Source organism: Stigmatopora argus, chromosome 12 (genome assembly GCF_051989625.1).
Source record: "Stigmatopora argus isolate UIUO_Sarg chromosome 12, RoL_Sarg_1.0, whole genome shotgun sequence".
NCBI classification, from domain to species: Eukaryota; Metazoa; Chordata; class Actinopteri; order Syngnathiformes; family Syngnathidae; genus Stigmatopora; species Stigmatopora argus.
Genome location: NC_135398.1, coordinates 15,655,513 through 15,673,448, shown reverse-complemented (window position 1 = coordinate 15,673,448; position 17,936 = coordinate 15,655,513). Strand labels below are relative to the sequence as shown.

The 17,936-nt window shown below is 42.0% G+C and overlaps 1 protein-coding gene across 2 annotated transcripts in view; it reads right to left on the bottom strand.

Annotated features, from left to right (window-relative positions):
• LOC144085889 (vasoactive intestinal polypeptide receptor-like) overlaps positions 1-13,467 on the bottom strand; it is a 54,573-nt gene extending 41,106 nt beyond the window's left edge. For both annotated transcript variants that reach the window (XM_077615564.1, XM_077615565.1), the window contains exons 1-2: positions 13,279-13,467; positions 6,834-6,927 (exon numbers count right to left, since the gene is read on the bottom strand). In XM_077615564.1, coding sequence (XP_077471690.1) covers positions 6,834-6,927; positions 13,279-13,338 — 154 coding nt within the window. In that variant the 5' untranslated portion in view covers positions 13,339-13,467. The remainder of the gene's footprint in view (positions 1-6,833; positions 6,928-13,278) is intronic.
• Positions 13,468-17,936: the final 4,469 nt, after the last annotated feature.

The following is a 17,936-nucleotide window of genomic DNA, read 5'->3' as shown; positions in this document are numbered from 1 at the left end:
CATTTCCTGTTATTTTTATTATCTAATACGAGGAGTATTATATTACTTCTCGTTCGCTGCCCTTAAGAACATCAGCGGCACTGGCTCGCAATTCCCTCTTTGTAATATTTCTGGTCGCAACTCTCTCTCATAGGCACCGTTCAAAGCGGTTGCAACCAGAGCCATTTCAATGAGGGAGTTGCGAGCCGGTCTTTATGAGCAGCGGAGCGATCGCTAAAATGTACTACAAGACTATTTCTCGTTGGCAAGTGGTTTTGGGTTATCCTATTGTGAGGACATTTGTGTGAATCATTTTCGGAATATTTTGAAGGGAATAAGTAGTACAACAGCAAACAGCCCATCGATAGCGAACATGAACCGCCAACCCGGAAAACGAAGGTAACAAAAGATTACAACAAAATTAGAATTCAGTTTTGTGTAAAGTTACATTAAACGTATGTTTGAGTGTCTGTATATATTAATCCAAGTTAATTTAAATTAGTTTGTTCCGTTTACGAGTGCGTTGTCGTGGGGAAAAAAAAGAACCCCACACCCCCAAACGTCTCTGTCTCCCATCGGCGAAATCTGCCCAATTATAGTTAGATTAAAAACATTTTATTACTATTAAACCACTAGTTATGTGTTACTTTGTTAATAGATGGCGAATTTGAAGAAATAAAACATTTTTTCCAATCCAATATCCTGTTTTTGGTGTTTTTTCAGAGAGTTGGAATGAATTAATGTGTTTCCCATTCATTTCAATGGGAAACGTCCGCTCGAGTTACGAGAATCTCGTCATACGATCTCAGTCCCGGAAGGGATTAAGGTCGTATGTCGAGGTACCACTGTGTGTGTGTGTGTATATATATATATATATATATATATATATATATATATATATATATATATATATATATATATATATATATATATATATCAATGGTGTGCCGTCAGGGCCTTCAAGGCCTTCTCTGCTGGCCTAAGAAATATCTGAATCACAGACTGATGTTAATTATATTTTGTCCATGAATACTTATTAAATAATTCCCAATTGTCTGTTAGCTTCCTTTCATTGCTTTTCCCCCTGGTTGCACTGCTTCCAGATGTGTGTTTTCATATTGAAGCATTTAACCAATCACATTTCAGCCATTATTTGTTGCCAGGGTCAGAAATCTGCCTCAAGGCCTTCACAATCAGTTCTGCAGGCTCTGTTGTGTCCTCCAAAAACTGATGAAAGTTTAAAAATGCTGAGGCTTTGGAAAGACTCCTCTGGGCTCAAATAAAGTCTCTTTCTTGCTCACAGGGAACAGATTGCGGCTCGCACGAGTGCACGAGTGCTGAAGTCAGTCTCCTCCCACTTGAAGTGAGCGACTTTGCAAAAGAGCGCAGTAACCAATGAAACCTGTTCTTTGGCAAACAGGGCACACCCACCACCCATCCATTCGGGTTTCAACTTTGTTGCTGAAGTAGCGGTGTCCAATCTGCAGCTTATTATGGTATTCATGGGAAAAATATAATTAACATCAGTCTGTGATTCAGATATTTCTTAGGCCAACAGTGAAGGCCCTGAAGGCCCTGACGGCACACCACTGATGCAACGTGACCTTGGAGGCCAAGAAGGCGCTTAGGAAAAAAACACATATAAGGTAAGTTACTTTTTTGACATAGAGGCCTGGTAAGATTTCTATTCATATTTGTGAGATAATTTGCTTGAAGCAATTTCCTGTCCTTAATAATCAGCACTGTAATTTTAGCCATATGAGCTGAGTGGTTTCTCTATCACCCAATAAAACTGCATGGAGTTATTTTGACTCAGTTTTGTATTTTCAGTCATGTCGGTCTAAAACTAAAGTACACAAAGATAGATTATGAAAGAGCATTCACTGGAAGTAGCTTATTGTTGGCTATCATGAAAGCGCCGTTCAAGTCTGCCGGGTTTACACACAAGCAGTTCATTTGCCGGTCACCTAACTTAATTTGTCGTGGAACCAAATGGGTGATAAGCCAGCACTTTATGGGATATTCTATCTCCTTTTCTGAACTGCTTCATCCTCATTAGGGTCACGGGGGGTGCTGGAGCCTATCCCAGCTGACTTCGGGCCATAGGCGGGGTACACCCTGAATTGGAGGCCAGCCAATCGCAGGGCACAAGGAGACAAACAACCATTCACACTGACACTCATACCTCGGAATGTGGGAGGAAGCCGGGGTACCCGGAGAAAATCCACGCAGGCCTGGCCGGGGAGAACATGCAAACTTCACACAGGTGGATCGACCTGGATTTGAACCCAGGGCCCCAGACCTGTGAGGCCGACGAGCTAACCACTCCGTGCATTTCACACCTGGGCCTTCAATAGTGCTACGTGTGAATCAATCCAACCCTCAATAAGTATTTTATGTCTATAAAACCTTTAATGCAGCTACAGCTGCGACACATATAAAAAGAATCACTAATAACCTCAAATATTTAAATATTATTTCAGAAAATAGACAGTTTACTCAACAAAAAATATTTTTATTCATACACAAAATCCATCCTCCTTTCTTTCCTCAAGAAGATTTCAATTACTCTGTCGTACAGATTACACGTGCGTTTCAGGTCCATCAAGAAGTTCCTTTCTATGGCCATCAAAGCTAATGCTGAAAGTCTAGTCTGTCCTGTTGTATTTCTGGCATAAGTTTTGATTCTATTTAGGGCTGAAAACGTCCGTTCGACAGAAGCAGTGGACACGGGGATGGTCACTGCCAAACACACTAATGCAGGGGTCACCAAACAACGGCCCGCGGGCCGGATACGGCCCGCCGGCACATTTGGACCGGCCCTCTGAACAATACCAGAGACGCTATCGGAATTTTTTTTTTTTTTTGATTTTTTTTTTTTTTTTTGGGGGGATGCGGCCCGCTGGCACATTTGGACCGGCCCTCTGAACAATACCAGAGACGCTATCGGATTTTTTTTCCTATTTGGCCTTGAAGACTGGGACATTTTAATCTTGTGTTTGGTTCATTGCACCCCTGCTGAGCCCACAAATCATCCCAGTGAAGTGGGGCTTCGCATTGCTTCTTTGGTGACACGCGCGGGGAGAGTGTTTCCCTTTGATGCATGCGGGCACGTCCACCGTTGCATGCGCGAGCAGTGTTACCGAGACATCTGGACGATCGCAGGTGAGGGCGGAGCCCTGGGACCATCACGGACTATTCAAGCATATTAAAACTGCAACCTGTTTGAGAACGGAATAATGGCGAAAAAGTTAGGAGAGAGAAAAATTGATTCAGAATGCAGGATATTTAACCTGGAGTGGACAAACGATTATTTTTTTGTTCAATGCAAAGAAAAGGCTGTTTGTCTCATTTGTCAAGAGACGGTGGCGGTATTCAAAGAATACAATCTTTGCCGACACTATGAATCCCGTCACAAAGACAAGTACGATAGATTGCAAGGCCAAATACGAGCAGACAAACTCTCAAAGCGAAAAAGTGGACTACTATCTCAGCAGAACCAGGCATCCGTTCGGGCCAGCTTTTGGGTTGCTAATTGATAGCAAGCAGCGGTAAGCCTTTCACTGACGGAGAGTTTGTTAAGAAATGTATGGATACTGTCGCGGAGGAGGTGTGTCCCGAGAAGAAAGATGCATTTAATGCCGTAAGTCTGTCGGTGAGTACAATGACCAGACGCGTTGAAGAAATTGGGAGTAATGTATATGCCCAGCTGCAGCAGAAGACGAAATAATTTGACTTTTTTTCATTAGCACTGGATGAAAGCACGGACGTGCAAGACACAGCGCAACTGCTCATTTTTATTCGTGGAGTTAGCGCAAACTTTGAGATTTGCGAGGATCTGGCAGCCCTCCAAAGTCTCAAAGGGACTACAACGGGAGAGGATATTTTTGACAAAGTGTGCCAAACCATGGAGAAGTTGGACCTGGACTGGTCAAAGCTAGCTAGCATCACGACTGACGGGGCTCCTAGCATGGTGGCCGAAACTCGCGGTCTAATAATGGGACGCATGAACCGGGAGTTGGAAAAAAGGGGTCTCACCGCCCCGCTACAAGTCCACTGCCAAATTCACCACCAAGCACTGTGCTGCAAAATGTTGACGTGGGATTCTGTAATGACGGTTGTGGTGTCGTGCATAAACTTCAGAGCAAAGGGAGAAGATTGTGCATGGCACAACAGAAAGTTAATGTTCCATGGCTTTTTCTGTTACAAACTGACACCGGCCCCCCATCAGAGAAGGGAAAAGTTATGTGGCCCTCACAAGAAAAAGTTTGGGGACCCCTGCACTAATGTGTACAGCTGCCCCATGCTCTCACTCAGATTTTTCTGCTGAAGGAAGTCAAGGAGATCAGTGGGAGATTTTCCTGCAAAATCATCCATGGCATACATAACAATCAGTTCTGTTCTTAGCCAAGGCAGATCGAAAAGTGTTCCGTGGCTCTGCGTTAAAGTGGAGAAGGCTGCATGTGGGAAAGTTTCCTGGTATTCCTGAAACATCTGCGAGTCGAGGAGGGAGAGAAACATCAGTCTTTCGTGGTCTTGAAATCTGGTCCGCATCTGGCAAATAATATTGTCCAGAATCCTGTCGTGAAGTTGTTGGTAGTGCACGCGAGAATTTTGCGGTTGACCTCTTCGTGCGCTTGGAACACCCACACTGCGTTCGGTGGCCTCGTAGATTTCCTCATATCGGCTCCTCTCGCGTTCAACTGTGCCACAAAACTCCTTTACTCTTGCAAGACAAAACTGTACATCCAGTTTGTGGTTCTGTGGTATTGAAAAAAGCACGTCTGAATGCTCAAAAATGCCATTAAATGTGTGAAGCAAAAAACAAAATTCAAAATCATCCAGACGTGCTTTAAATCCATCAGCACACCGCACAGACTCCTCGTCGTACTCGTCATGATGCTCCAGGATGTGATGAAACAGTTCCTTTAGAGCAGCTCTCTTCTCAAATACTGTATTGACCACCCTGGATGCATACTGCCACCGTGTTGGTGCCACACGGGGCAGACGCCGCTGGCAGATTTCGTCCAGCAGCTGTATGCGTCGAGGCGATCTCGAAAAAAATGCAGCAAAGCCATTCAGGTGAGCAAAAAATATCTTGCATTCTTTAAGGTTTGAGGCCCCCTGAGTCAGTACTAAATTGTGCCGATGGGCATAGCAGTGTATGAATAAAGCTAACGGTGCTCTCTCCTTAACTTTAGCCTGCACCCCATTTAATCCAGACGACATGACCGCTGCACCGTCATAACACTGTGCCACAACTTTACCCAGACATTCATTTTCCACCAAAAATTGAATGATGAGACCTGCAATGTCATCGGCTCGCTTCCCACTGGTAACATTTTCAAATCTGACGAACCGCTCCTTGACACCTTTGCCCGTGACGTAACGCAGAACCAGTGCGAGCGTCTGTCGTCTCATCCACCATTACAGAGACAAACTGTACTTTTTTTATTTCGCTTCTGATCTCTTCATCCATCACTTGAGCAATAGCAGTGATCAGGTCGTTTTGTATTTTGCCCGACGTGCCACTAAATACTTTATTAGTGGACAGGTGGTAATGTAAATCCGGGTTTTTCTCAGCAAAAAGAGAAAGAAGTTCCACATAATTTCCTTTGTTTGGGGAGGCAGCGCTTTCATTGTGTCCCCGAAATGAAAGTTCCTGCTTACCCAAAAAAATGACGCAGTCTATCAAACTTTTTAAGATTTCCCTATTTTTCTTTACCTTTTCGTTGTGGCGCTCCGTTTCCCTGCGCGCTTGCTCGTTTAATTGTGACTCCACTCGAGTATCTCCAAAAGTTTTGGAGCGGACCGTTGCTTGTAAGTGTCCGGCAGAGCTTTGGTGTCTCGTTGCTGCTTGGGTTAAACAAGACAAGTTTGCAAATCCAGTGTTGCTCCAAACACCATGTCGATCGGTGGCAAATAATAAGCACTCCCAGCAATATAATTTGCTGTGTTCATCGGAGCCCGTGAGCCAAGGATAGCGCTCGTAGTTAGCGCACTGAAAGGTCCGAACACACCCTTTTCCCGGCTGTAACAGGCTTGCTAGCTTCGGAGTTGACCGCCCTTTCTTTAATGATGTCTGTTTTTCTGTAAAAGTCTGTGTGGAAAATGGCTTTGCCAGCAAATTTGCGACCGAATCCATTTGCTTTCCTGCGTTGGCCATTGTGGGTGGAGTTTGCTAGTCTGGCTGCCTCATTCTAGCTTTTGGCCCGTCTACTCTAGCAAGCCAATAATAGAGGGTGAAAGCAATGACGTATCCCAGCCAGCAAAATGCTAATGGCTGCGAAAAAAGATTGTGGGATTGCCAACTCGAAATCTGATTGGTTAAAAGCAACAGTCTAGTTTAATGCAGCAGAGCCCGCAGAACTGATTGTGAAGGCTTTGAGGCAGATCTGATCTGGCAACAAATAATGACTGAAATGTGATTGGTTAAATGCTTCAATATGAAAACACACATCTGGAAGCAGTGCAACCAGGGGGAAAAGCAATGAAAGGAAGCTAACAGACCATTTGGAATAATAAGTATTGATGGACAAAATATAATATGATTCAGATATTTCTTAGGCCAGCAGAGAAGGCCTTGAAGGCCCTGACGGCCCGCCACTGATATTATATATATATATATATATATATATATATATATATATATATATATAATTCACAATTGCTATGAAGAGTGGTATTCACTCATTCCTTCATTTTCTGAACCGCTTATCATCACAAGGGTCGAGAGAGAGTGGTATAAATTACAGAAATAAATGTTACTAATACATCTGAATGAGAATTTTTGCAAAGATTTTTTTAATGTTGTTTTTCTCAGTGATAGATGGGAATTTCAAAACTCAACATACCTGATGTTTTGTTCTCAATAAGAGCTTCACACAAACCCTTCTCCTTGTCCAGTTCCTTCATCATGTCGCACATCTGATTCTGCATGGAACACGCCTGTAAAACAATCAGATGGCAAATTAATAGATAAATGATATAATATATAAATGATTAAAAAAAATTTAGAGCTGTTCTGAAGTTGTCAAAATGTTTAAGTTTTAGTCTCTGAATAATGTACATTTTGTAATTTCTATAATCCTCCTTGAACGCTAAAGGAAGATCTTTGTGTTTGGTCAAAATAAGCCATTGGAAAACAGTGCTTTTACTTTGAAAAAAAAAAGATAAATATATATCTCATCTCATCTCATTTTCTCAACTGCTTTATACTCATTAGGGTCGCGAGGGGTGCTATCCCAGCTGACTCCGGGGCCACAGGCGGGGGACACCCTGAATCGGTGACTAGCCAATCGCAGGGCAAGAGAATCTATTTCAACGGCATGCCGCTCTATTTTTCTTAACTTTCCCCCGTAGTGCCGTTCAATTAGAGGGTGCCGCTTCGACTAGCTGGTCAGAATTTTGAGAAGATGCGGTAAATTTTATGGATGAAAAGAGAAACAAGGCAACATATGCATAATTATTTAACAAAAGGCACAAATACAAGGCAATTACTGGTAAGTAATTACAAATTCACTGGTAAAAATCAAGTGACATGTCGCTGTTGTAGCTGTCCTCGTCATTCACATCACCTTACGCATCAGCGTCGAGTTTCTAAGTGAGTTCACGTTCATCATCGCCAGCATTGGCTCGCGCTTGCTGGAGAAGTTGCAAACAAGTCTGAATCGGGCCGTCTGACCTGAAACAACGCATGTTGCCTGATTTGGTGTAACTCTTTTTGCCGTGCAACATCCAGTCCTCGTAGAACTGTCGGATTTTGGCCTTGAATTGGGCGTTCCAGTAGACGTTGGGGGCCTGTATAAATTTGGTGCAGCCTCCTGGAATCACAGCCACATTAATCTGGAGCTTCTTCAATTGCTTCTTGGTGGCATCGCTAATGTGACAACGCTATTAATCCCAGGCAAGAAGCCGCTTGCCAAACATAGAATAACCGATGATCTTCTGCAGAAACTCAGAAGTCACATCGTCATTGAAGAAGGAGCGGCCGGCCCAACAATGATGGAGCGTATTCTTGAACTTGTTGACAATCTCTTGAATTGGTCGCCTGTTCTTGAGTAGGACGTACTGTCGGCATTTAAATCCGTCGGATCGAGTGGTCAGTAACGTGTAACTTGCCATGACCACCAGTCTTCACGGGGACCTCTCGGACTCGCTGATTCTCAACGGTAAGACTGCTCGAGTAATCCAAGTAAACGGCCCTCTCGTTGGCAGCAAAGATGTATGTATAGTTGGAGGTGCGACGGCTCTTTTCGGCGAACAATAAGTAATTCACGATCTTCACAGCGTAGTCCTCCGGCTCTTTCTGACAAATAGTCGTCGGGCGGCTTGAGACCAAGTTGTGGCGAAGCAAAAACTTTTCCAACCAGCCATTACTCGCCTTGAAATTTTCGTCAGTCGACAAAGTGAGCGCCTCTTTCTGGATTATCGTGCGGATAACGCAGAGCTTCTTCTGACATTGCTGACGAACCCAGCTGATGAGTTTCTCGTCGAAAGCCTTGTCCTCGAAAGCCAGCTTCACCGCTGTATTTACATCCATCCTAATTCTGGTTCATTTTATTTATGCCTGGTGTCGGACATGAGAATTTGCACCTCGGAAGATGCGAGCTTCAGGTGGTGAACAACGGCACGTGCACGCTGGTGGTCAAGCAAAAGCGGGAGCGCCGTGGAGGTCGCTGCAATGTAGAGCACAGCAACCTGGGAGGAGAGACCAGCCACTACACCTCTGATCTCTTCACCTCCTGAGAATTTATTTTTATCTATTTGCAGCATACAGATCGCCACAACACACGTGGATCTCCAGAGGGGAAAAGCATTCACTTCCCATGTTTCACTTTTAACAAGATTCCTACCAGCTGAATTATGTACAAAAGAACGCCATTTATGCCGCAATGGCGTGTTACGCCTTTAGCATATCAAGGAACGTCAATATTTAGGAGGCATTTCCAACGGACTCAAGGTGATGTGGGCAATGCAAAATTCACTTGCAACAAAACAAGAATTGGCAAGACATAATGCATCAAGGCAATGTAAATATGATATTTAGCACACCCATTCTCCCTCTATTGTATATTCTTCCTTCTTTTTTCACCTTTATTTTTTCATCTGTGTTCCGGTTGTGAGTTTCAGCGTGGATTTAGACCTTTTTTTTAAACTTTTTTTATGTACCTCAGAAAAGTAGTGAAGCTGCGAAAGTTGAAGCGGCGATGTGAAGAAGGATCACAGTATAACATTTAATATCTCCTACATATGGCATCTAATTCTCAGCACGACTCAAGTGCAAAAAGGAGATGAAGGTGCTATCTTGAGTGCTTCACATATCAAGATGAAACCTCATCTATCATCTCCTGATAAGAACCAGACTTGAGCAGATGCAAAATTCCCCATCTGGCTGCATATACGAGACATGAAAATCCATTTGTGAAAAGTAATTCAGCCATAATACTCATCACATTTCCATGTTTTAGAGCAGAAAAGAATGGAAAGGCATGTATACTTAAAGGGATAACTAATATACATGGATTCTCTGCAGAATTTATTACTGTTACTTTGGCTGATGAGTTGTCTCTCTTTGGGCATAAATCAGACCGACATGATTGTTGTTATTGTTTGTTACAGAGTACCTCCACAAAATGACAGTCCTCACCGGTCTACGTGATTTCACACAGCAATCAGAATGAAACAGGTACCTCTCAGGCATCAGGCAGGACTATACGTATTCTTCAAATAGGAATAACATGTATTACTTCTTTGTCAGCGTGTTCACAAAAGAGAATAATAAAAAGGTATACAGACGCTCCCCTACTTACGAACGAGTTAGGTTCCGAGCGATTGTTCATAAGTTGAATTTGTTCGTAAGTTGCTCAGTGCTATATTTTGTATTAAAATTTATGTTTAAGGCCTATATAAGTATATTGAAGGTTTATATAAGTGCATTTGTATGTTTAAGGCTTGTATAAGTAACACACACTGGTTTGTACTGAAAAAAAACATTTAATAAAATGGAGAGAATACATACAGTACTGTATACATACCTTAGAGAGAGATTTACTAGAAACTGGCCGAAAGAAGCTATCTAATGACGATTGCAGTTTTCTTTTTTTCATCATAAATGATGCGGTAGCACTGTATGGCATCATTCAATTGATTTGCAAACTTTGTGCAACGTTCAATATTTGGGTCCTGCTGCTCGATCTTTATGTTTATAGATGGTACTGACGGTCGAACGATTCAAGTTGTATTCCCGTGCAACGCTCACCGCTTTCTGAAGCGCATCAAGCTTCGTTATTATTGCCACTCATTTCAAATGAAATGGCTTGCCTCTTCCTTGCACCTCCCTCACTAGAAGCCTTTCACTTTTCACCAACCATATTGAATAATGGATGCACGAGATATTTAATGATAAAAATGAAAAAGGTTCTTTGCGCACTGGAGATACGTTCATGCACTTCCGCATTGCAACGAACTGGGCAGAGGAAGGTAGATGCTAGGTGAGCTGAGCTCTCACAGCGCCAGGCATCGGTATTAGCGGCGGAAAGAAGCACTACTTGGAAAAAGGCGCGCAATACTAAATCGAACTTACGAACATTTTCAACATAAAGGCAATTTGCAGACATGTTCGTATGTACCGTTGTTCGTAACTCGAATGTTCGTAAGTAGGGGAGCGTCTGTACATATTTTCATTCACCGGAAAATTAATCAAATGTGCGTTTATTTTTACTGAACAGTATTTTTCAAACCGTAAGCCAAATAATGCAGAATAAATTGGAATAAAACAGGTTGTGCTGGATTATACTATAAATTGCATTTTTGGCAGAAGTTTTATTTAACCAACCATTACCCTGTGACATGGTAATAACAACAAAAAGAGCACAACAGGCTAAACAGGCACCTGTTCATGTAATATAAGAACAGTAATAGAGAGCATCATCATACACAACATAACTTGTTTACTAAACTCTTGCTGTCACAACAAATCTATGAAAGTCTTCATCTTCAGGATCACTTTTAAATAACTTCACTGACTCCGTCAGTGGCAGAAACACCCAAAGCACACTTCACATGGTATTCAGCGTAAAACAAAAAAGTAAGCATCTATCAAACACCTCAGAGTGTAAGTGTTCCAGCCAAAAAATAAACAAATGCGACTTCTAGTCCAGAAAATACGGTAGTTAACGTTCTAATGTTCATTCATCTTCCGTACCGCGCTTCTTTGTAAGGGTTGCAGGAGCCTATCCCAACAGACTTCGGGCAGACTACACCCTAGATTGGTCGCCAGTCAACCATAGGGCACACAGAGAGACAGACAACCATTCACGCTCACAATCTTACTCATATTGTCATATTTTTAGGCTAATATTGTCAGGCCTAGGGCTAGACAGGTAGGTGGATGCGCCTGTCATTCAATTACAGGTTCAGCAGCAAACAGATTGATCAAAACCAGGTGGGACTCATCGCCATCAAGGACCTAATTAAGCCACCCAGAGCTTCCCTACGTCGCTGGATAGTCTCCAACAGTTTACTGTTAGCGCCTTCTCACGTTATTTCTTGTTTTCCCTGCCTGATATCCGACTTCTTGTTTTTGTCCCAGGACCACGTCTACGGCACACCTCTTGTACCTTTGCCTCGTGTTCTCCTACAGACCTCACGGCTCTCGACCTCCACATCAGGTTCACCGACCTTCCTATGCTGCTTCCCTTGTGCCTTCGTTTCATTCGGGCACATTACAATAAAAATAAATCGCCACGATCTCAACTGTCCTTGTGCCTGCTTTGGGGCCCTCCGCCCACGATCACAATACATTTCTCATCTCACCTCATTTTCTGAACCGCTTTTATCCTCACTAGGGTCGCGGGGGGTACTGGAGCCTATCCCACCTGACATCGGGCCAGATGAGGGGGACACCCTGAATTGATGGCCAGCCAATCGCAGGGCACAAGGAGGCAAACAACCATTCAATCTCACACTCATACCTAGGGGCAATTTAGAGTGTCCAATCAGCCTACCAAGCATTGGAACATGGGAGGAAACCGGAGTACCCAGAGAAAACCCACACAGGCGCAGGAAGAACATGCAAACTCCACACAGGTGGACCAACCTGGATTTGAACCCAGGTCTCCCCCTGTGAGACCGACACGCTAACCACTCAGCCACCAGGCCACCTCTTTCATATGATATTGACCCTAATAATGTGCTTTTGATTCATACAGTATCTCAGAAATACCACATATGATGATTTTTCTTGAGATGATATGTTATACGCAAGAAATTGTAAAATTCAACGATTTTAAGCCAATTTTAAGTGTGCGGCTTATACGCAGGGGACTTATATGCGAGAAAATATGGTACATTCTCATAATTTCAATATATTACACAAGACTGTGTCCAATCAGCCTACTGTTTTTGGAATGTTGGAGGAAACCGGGTTACCCGGAGAAAACCCACACAGCATACAAACTCCACACAGGTGGCCCGACCTGGATTTGAACCAAGGTCTCCCACTGTGATGCCGACACGCTAACCAATAAATATGATGTTTATTTATGAAATAATACAGCTTGGAATTTGGGGAGAAAATGATTAAAGTTGGGATATTTTGAGAAAAATATAGGATATTTGTGAGTTCAGATGAATTGTCTGAAAAAACTATGATACATGTCGTAATCATGCTTATTGATGGTGGGTTGCAAGATATGCACAGTTCTGTCTTAAGCCATAGTCCTCTTTAGGTCTTGGCATGTCAGTTTAATTCACACATAGTACATGCTTTTTCTCAGGAGACCGCTGCGACTAAAGACATTGGAAACCACAAAGTGAGGAGAAAGATAAATGAGGCTGTTGCCATGGTGTCCGGTTCAGAATATCATTACACCTCTGGTCCATGCCAGGCGTCAAAAACACCTAAGTGTCAGTAACAGACCATCATACTATTGGAAGCAGCAGCTGTCTGAACCACGTTACAATGATGGAGACAGACAATAAGGTCATTCCAGTAAAAAAAAAAAAAGTTTTCCAAAACCCTATGGAAGTAAGGAGGGATTTCAATAGTTAGTATTAAAAATAACAAGGAGATATTAAAACAAAACATTGTTGAGAAGCATGACTGAACCACCTCTTAGTCCTTCTGCTCTTGGGGTCACAATGACGTGTGTTGCCCCCAAAACAAACTCTGTTCACAAATAAGCTCGGTCTTGCGTCCGGACAGCAAAGTTCCATATGAACAAACGTTTAAATGGAAGACTCGGTGAGTTAACATTCCTGAAAGGAGGTCAAATCATGCATATTAGGCGTACTCACGGGTTTGAGCAGCATGTAGGACAAGAAAACAAAACATCCCCTTAAATGTTCAGCAAACATATCCTTAAAACGTGTCCTCCAAAAACTGATGAAAGTTTAAAAATGCTGAGGCTTTGGAAAGACTCCTCTGGGCTCAAATGAGGTCTCTTTCTTGCTCACCGGGAACAGATCGCGGCTCGCACGAGTGCACGAGTGCTGAAGTCAGTCTCCTCCCACTTGAAGTGAGCGACTATGCAAAATAGCGCGGTAAGCAATGAAACCTGTTCTTTGGCAAACAGGGCACACCCACCACCCATCCATTCAGGGTTTCAAGTAGCGGTGTCCAATCTGCGGCCCGCGGCCCCACTGATGCCCCCTGTCCTCTTTTTATTGGCCCACAGCACAGCATTGAATATGGGACAGCCCAGTGGATGAGTGGTTAGCGCGTCGGCCTCACAGCTCTGGGGTCCTGGGTTCAAATCCAGGTCAGTCCACCTGTGTGGGTTTTCTCCAAGTACTTCGGTTTCCCCCCACATTCCAAAGACATGCATAGTATGCTAATTGGACACATATATATGAAATATGTATTATATATATAAATATATGTGTATATATATATTTATTTATTTATTTATATATGACATATGTATTATATATATATAAAAATATATATGTATATGTGTATATATATTGATTTATATATGACATATGTATTATATATATATATATATATTTATATATATAAATATATATAATACATATGTCATATATATATAAATAAATATATATATATATATATATACACATATACATATACATATATATATACATATACATATATATATATATCAGTGGTGGGCCGTCAGGGCCTTCAAGGCCTTCTCTGCTGGCCTAAGAAATATCTGAATCATATTATATTTTGTCCATCAATACTTATTATTCCAAATGGTCTGTTAGCTTCCTTTCATTGCTTTCCCCCCTGGTTGCACTGCTTCCAGATGTGTGTTTTCATATCTAAGCATTTAACCAATCACATTTCAGCCATTATTTGTTGCCAGATCAGATCTGCCTCAAAGCCTTCACAATCAGTTCTGTGGGCTCTGCTGCATTAAACTAGACTGTTGCTTTTAACCAATCAGATTTCGAGTTGGCAACCCCACAATGCTTTTTCATACGCATTAGCATTTTGCTGGCTGGGATATGTCATTGCTTTCAGCAACTATGATTGGCTAGTAGGCGGGCCGCAGCCAGAGATCGCAAACTCCACCCACAATGGCCGACAGTGGCAAAAACAAATGGATTCTGTTGCAGATTTCTCTCACAAAGCTACTTTCCAGACGGACTTTTCCAGAAAAAAATGGACATCATTAAGAAAGGGCGGTCAAATCCGAAGCTAGCAAGCCTGTTACAGCCGGGAAAATGGTGTGTGAGTGCCACTTTCAGTGTGCTAACTTAGCTGCACCATCAAATATATTGTTGTGTTGATTTAAAGCCATTTTCAAAACGGACTATGCCGGAAATATGACAGGACAGGCTTGACTTTCATCATTAGCTTCGATGGCGATAGGAAAGAAGGAAGAAAGAAAGGAGGATGGGTATTGTGTACAGTTAAAAATAATATTTGGTGAGTATAATATGGCTTTATTCCTAAATAATATTTCAATTGTGGGCCCGGTTCTGATATCTGAAAAGCTCCAGTGTTTGTATTTAATCACAAAATGCTGCTAGGAAGTGGATTTTACCCCATTTTACCCCAGTTTAATTTTTGGCGTTTCACCATTGATGTCCATCGCTGTCTTTTCCCGGGAAAAATAACCCCCTTGGCCTGGTTGTAATGTCTCAAAAGCTCCAGTATTTGTATTCAATGAATAAATGATGCTAGGAAGTGGATTTTACCTAATTTTAGTGAATTTTTTGTCATTTCACGTATGGACGTATCGACGTTCATCGCTGTCTTTTTACCGGGGAAATGATACTCCGGGCCCAGTTCTGATGTCTAAAAAGCTCCAGTATTTGTATTTAATCAATAAATGCTGTTTTCGGCTGGATTTTACCCCATTTTCGGGCAATGTTTGCCCGTACGCCATTGACGTTCATCGCTGTCTTTTCCCGGGAAAATCACCCCCCTGGCCTGGTTTTAATGTCTGAAAAGCTCCAGTATTTGTATTTAATCATGAAATGCTGCTAGGAAGTGGATTTTACCCCATTTTTGTGCATTTTTTTGATTATTTTTTAATCAATACATATATTGAATATATATATATATATATATATATATATATATATATATATATATATATATATATATATATATATATATATATATATATATATATATATATATATATATATATATACTTTACTATACAGTGGGTGCTAGAGCCTATCTCAGAGGACTTGGAGCACAACGCAGGGGACACCTCGAGGTGGTTAGTGTGTCGGCCTCACAGTTCTGGGGTTGAGGGTTCTATCCCATGGCAAATGGTTGTCAGCCCCCTTGTGCCCTGCGATTGGCTGGCCACCGATTCAGGGTGTCCCATGCCTAGTGCCCGTAGTTACCTGGGATAGGCTCCAGCATCCCCCCGTGATCCTTGTGAGGTTCAGCGGTTCAGTAAATGAATACAAGTATACAGTCTAGGGCAGGGGTCGGGAACCTTTTTGATGGAAAGAGGGATAAACAATTCACTTTTTTTTCACTTAAATGTTAATCCTTGAGTGCCGTGCTCCGAATTTATAAGTCAACATACATGAAAATGTGTACAATTTTTAGTCATTTTACCACTTTTAAAGTACAAAAAGTCTTTTGACAACATTGTTACTTTGTTGCTAATCAATTAGAATATCCATGCAGAAAAGTGTTATGAAAAAAAAGTTTGATTATAAGGCGCTCCATAGTTTACCTCACAGGTTAGCGGAGAGCCATATGCACCCATCAAAAGAGCCATATGTGGCTCCCGAGCCATAGGTTCCCTACCCCTGGTCCACAGTGTAGTCTGCCTTTCGCCCTGAAGTCAGCTGGGATAGGCTCCAGCAAACCTTGTGAGGGACCGCGGTGCGGATGATGACTGAATGGATGTTTTATTTAGTAACAATGCAAAACATTTATTGTGGTAAACAAATCTAAATATTGCTCAAACCAATATACTGGTCAACTTTTTCTGTTCAATGCATGTATGGTTTGAAGTGTTTTTCAATGGCCTGCTTTTATGCCAAGTTAGTGACTCACTGAGGCTTTGAAACGCTTTGGTGCATGTCGGATTTCTAATGGGATTGAAAGTCATATGTGCCGTCGTTCTTGGAAAAGATGAAAGAATTTCTTTGCTAAACACATCTCTCCTTGTCTTTTAATCTGAAAACTTAATTATCAAATTAGTTTGTGGCTCCATTCAAGTACTAGTGCACATGCAACCAGATTTGTTATCATAGGTATCACAGGTTAGTTCAAGCAACCCACATCTTAATTACAATACATTGCAGACAATTAAGTGTGTTTGGCTTTGTGCAAAATGTGGAAGCTCTTTCCTAACAAAGGAATGAACACGGCGCCGGCTGAGTGATTAATACATCGGCCTCACAATTCTGAGACCGAGCGTGAGACCCCAGGTTCGGACCTTCCTGTGTGGGTTTCGTATGTCCCCCCCAGTATTGCGTGGGTTTCCTCCGGGTACTCCGGTTTCCTCTCACATTCCAAAAACATGTACTATGGTAGGCTAATTTGACACTAAATTGCCCATAGGTATGGGTGTGAGTGTGCGTGGTTGTCCGTCTCCTTGTGCCCTGCCTCTGGCCCGTTTCACATCCAGTTATGAAAATACTAAAGCTGCCTTACGGAGTCTGCTGGGATAGGCTCCAGCACCCCCCGCGACCCTAATGAGGATAAAGCGGTTCAGAAAATGAGATGAGATGAGCTCATTTAGAAACTGCATTTTCGCTCTCTTTGGGTTGACTCTGTGTCATACGAAAATTGATTGGATTGTCTGACCCTTTGTGTGTGATAAATATGCAAAAAACAGAAATCAGGAAGTGGGCAAATACTTTTTCATGGCACTGTATACTGTGTTTCTGCTGTTTTCTGTAATTTGTTACTTATATGATAGCTCAGTCATCCAGTTATGAAAATGCTAAAGCTGCCTTACGTCAACAGGTTAGGAGCTTTGCCCATAACTCAGAAATACGGTCTCATTCAGCTTCTAGTATGAAATGAAGGGTGTTCAAAGGAACCAAAAATTCCACAAATAATACATCCATATGTAAAACTTATTTTATGATGTGAATAAACTAACTTCTTGATGCAAGACACGGAATTGCTGTGGGTAAAATATTCCTTCATAAAGACAAAAGTCTGTTATCTTCTGCTGTTTTTAAATGATTCACAATACTGTACATGTGAAAGAGAGACTGCATGAACAGCTGGCATTGTTTCTCAAAAACATAACTTATTTATCACCACACACTAATCAGAGAGAGCGAGAGAGAGAGAGAGAGAGAAATGACAAATTGAGAAATTCTAAAAAGATTCAGCTGTTAAAAAATAACTTTCCTAACTGGTGCTATCCCACTCAGAGAATCTACCAATGGCTGAAAGTATTGTATGTTGGCCAACATAATGGTCATCATCTCATTGTCAAATGGATTTGTATAATGAACACACACCAACGCAAGGTCAAATACACATGTTA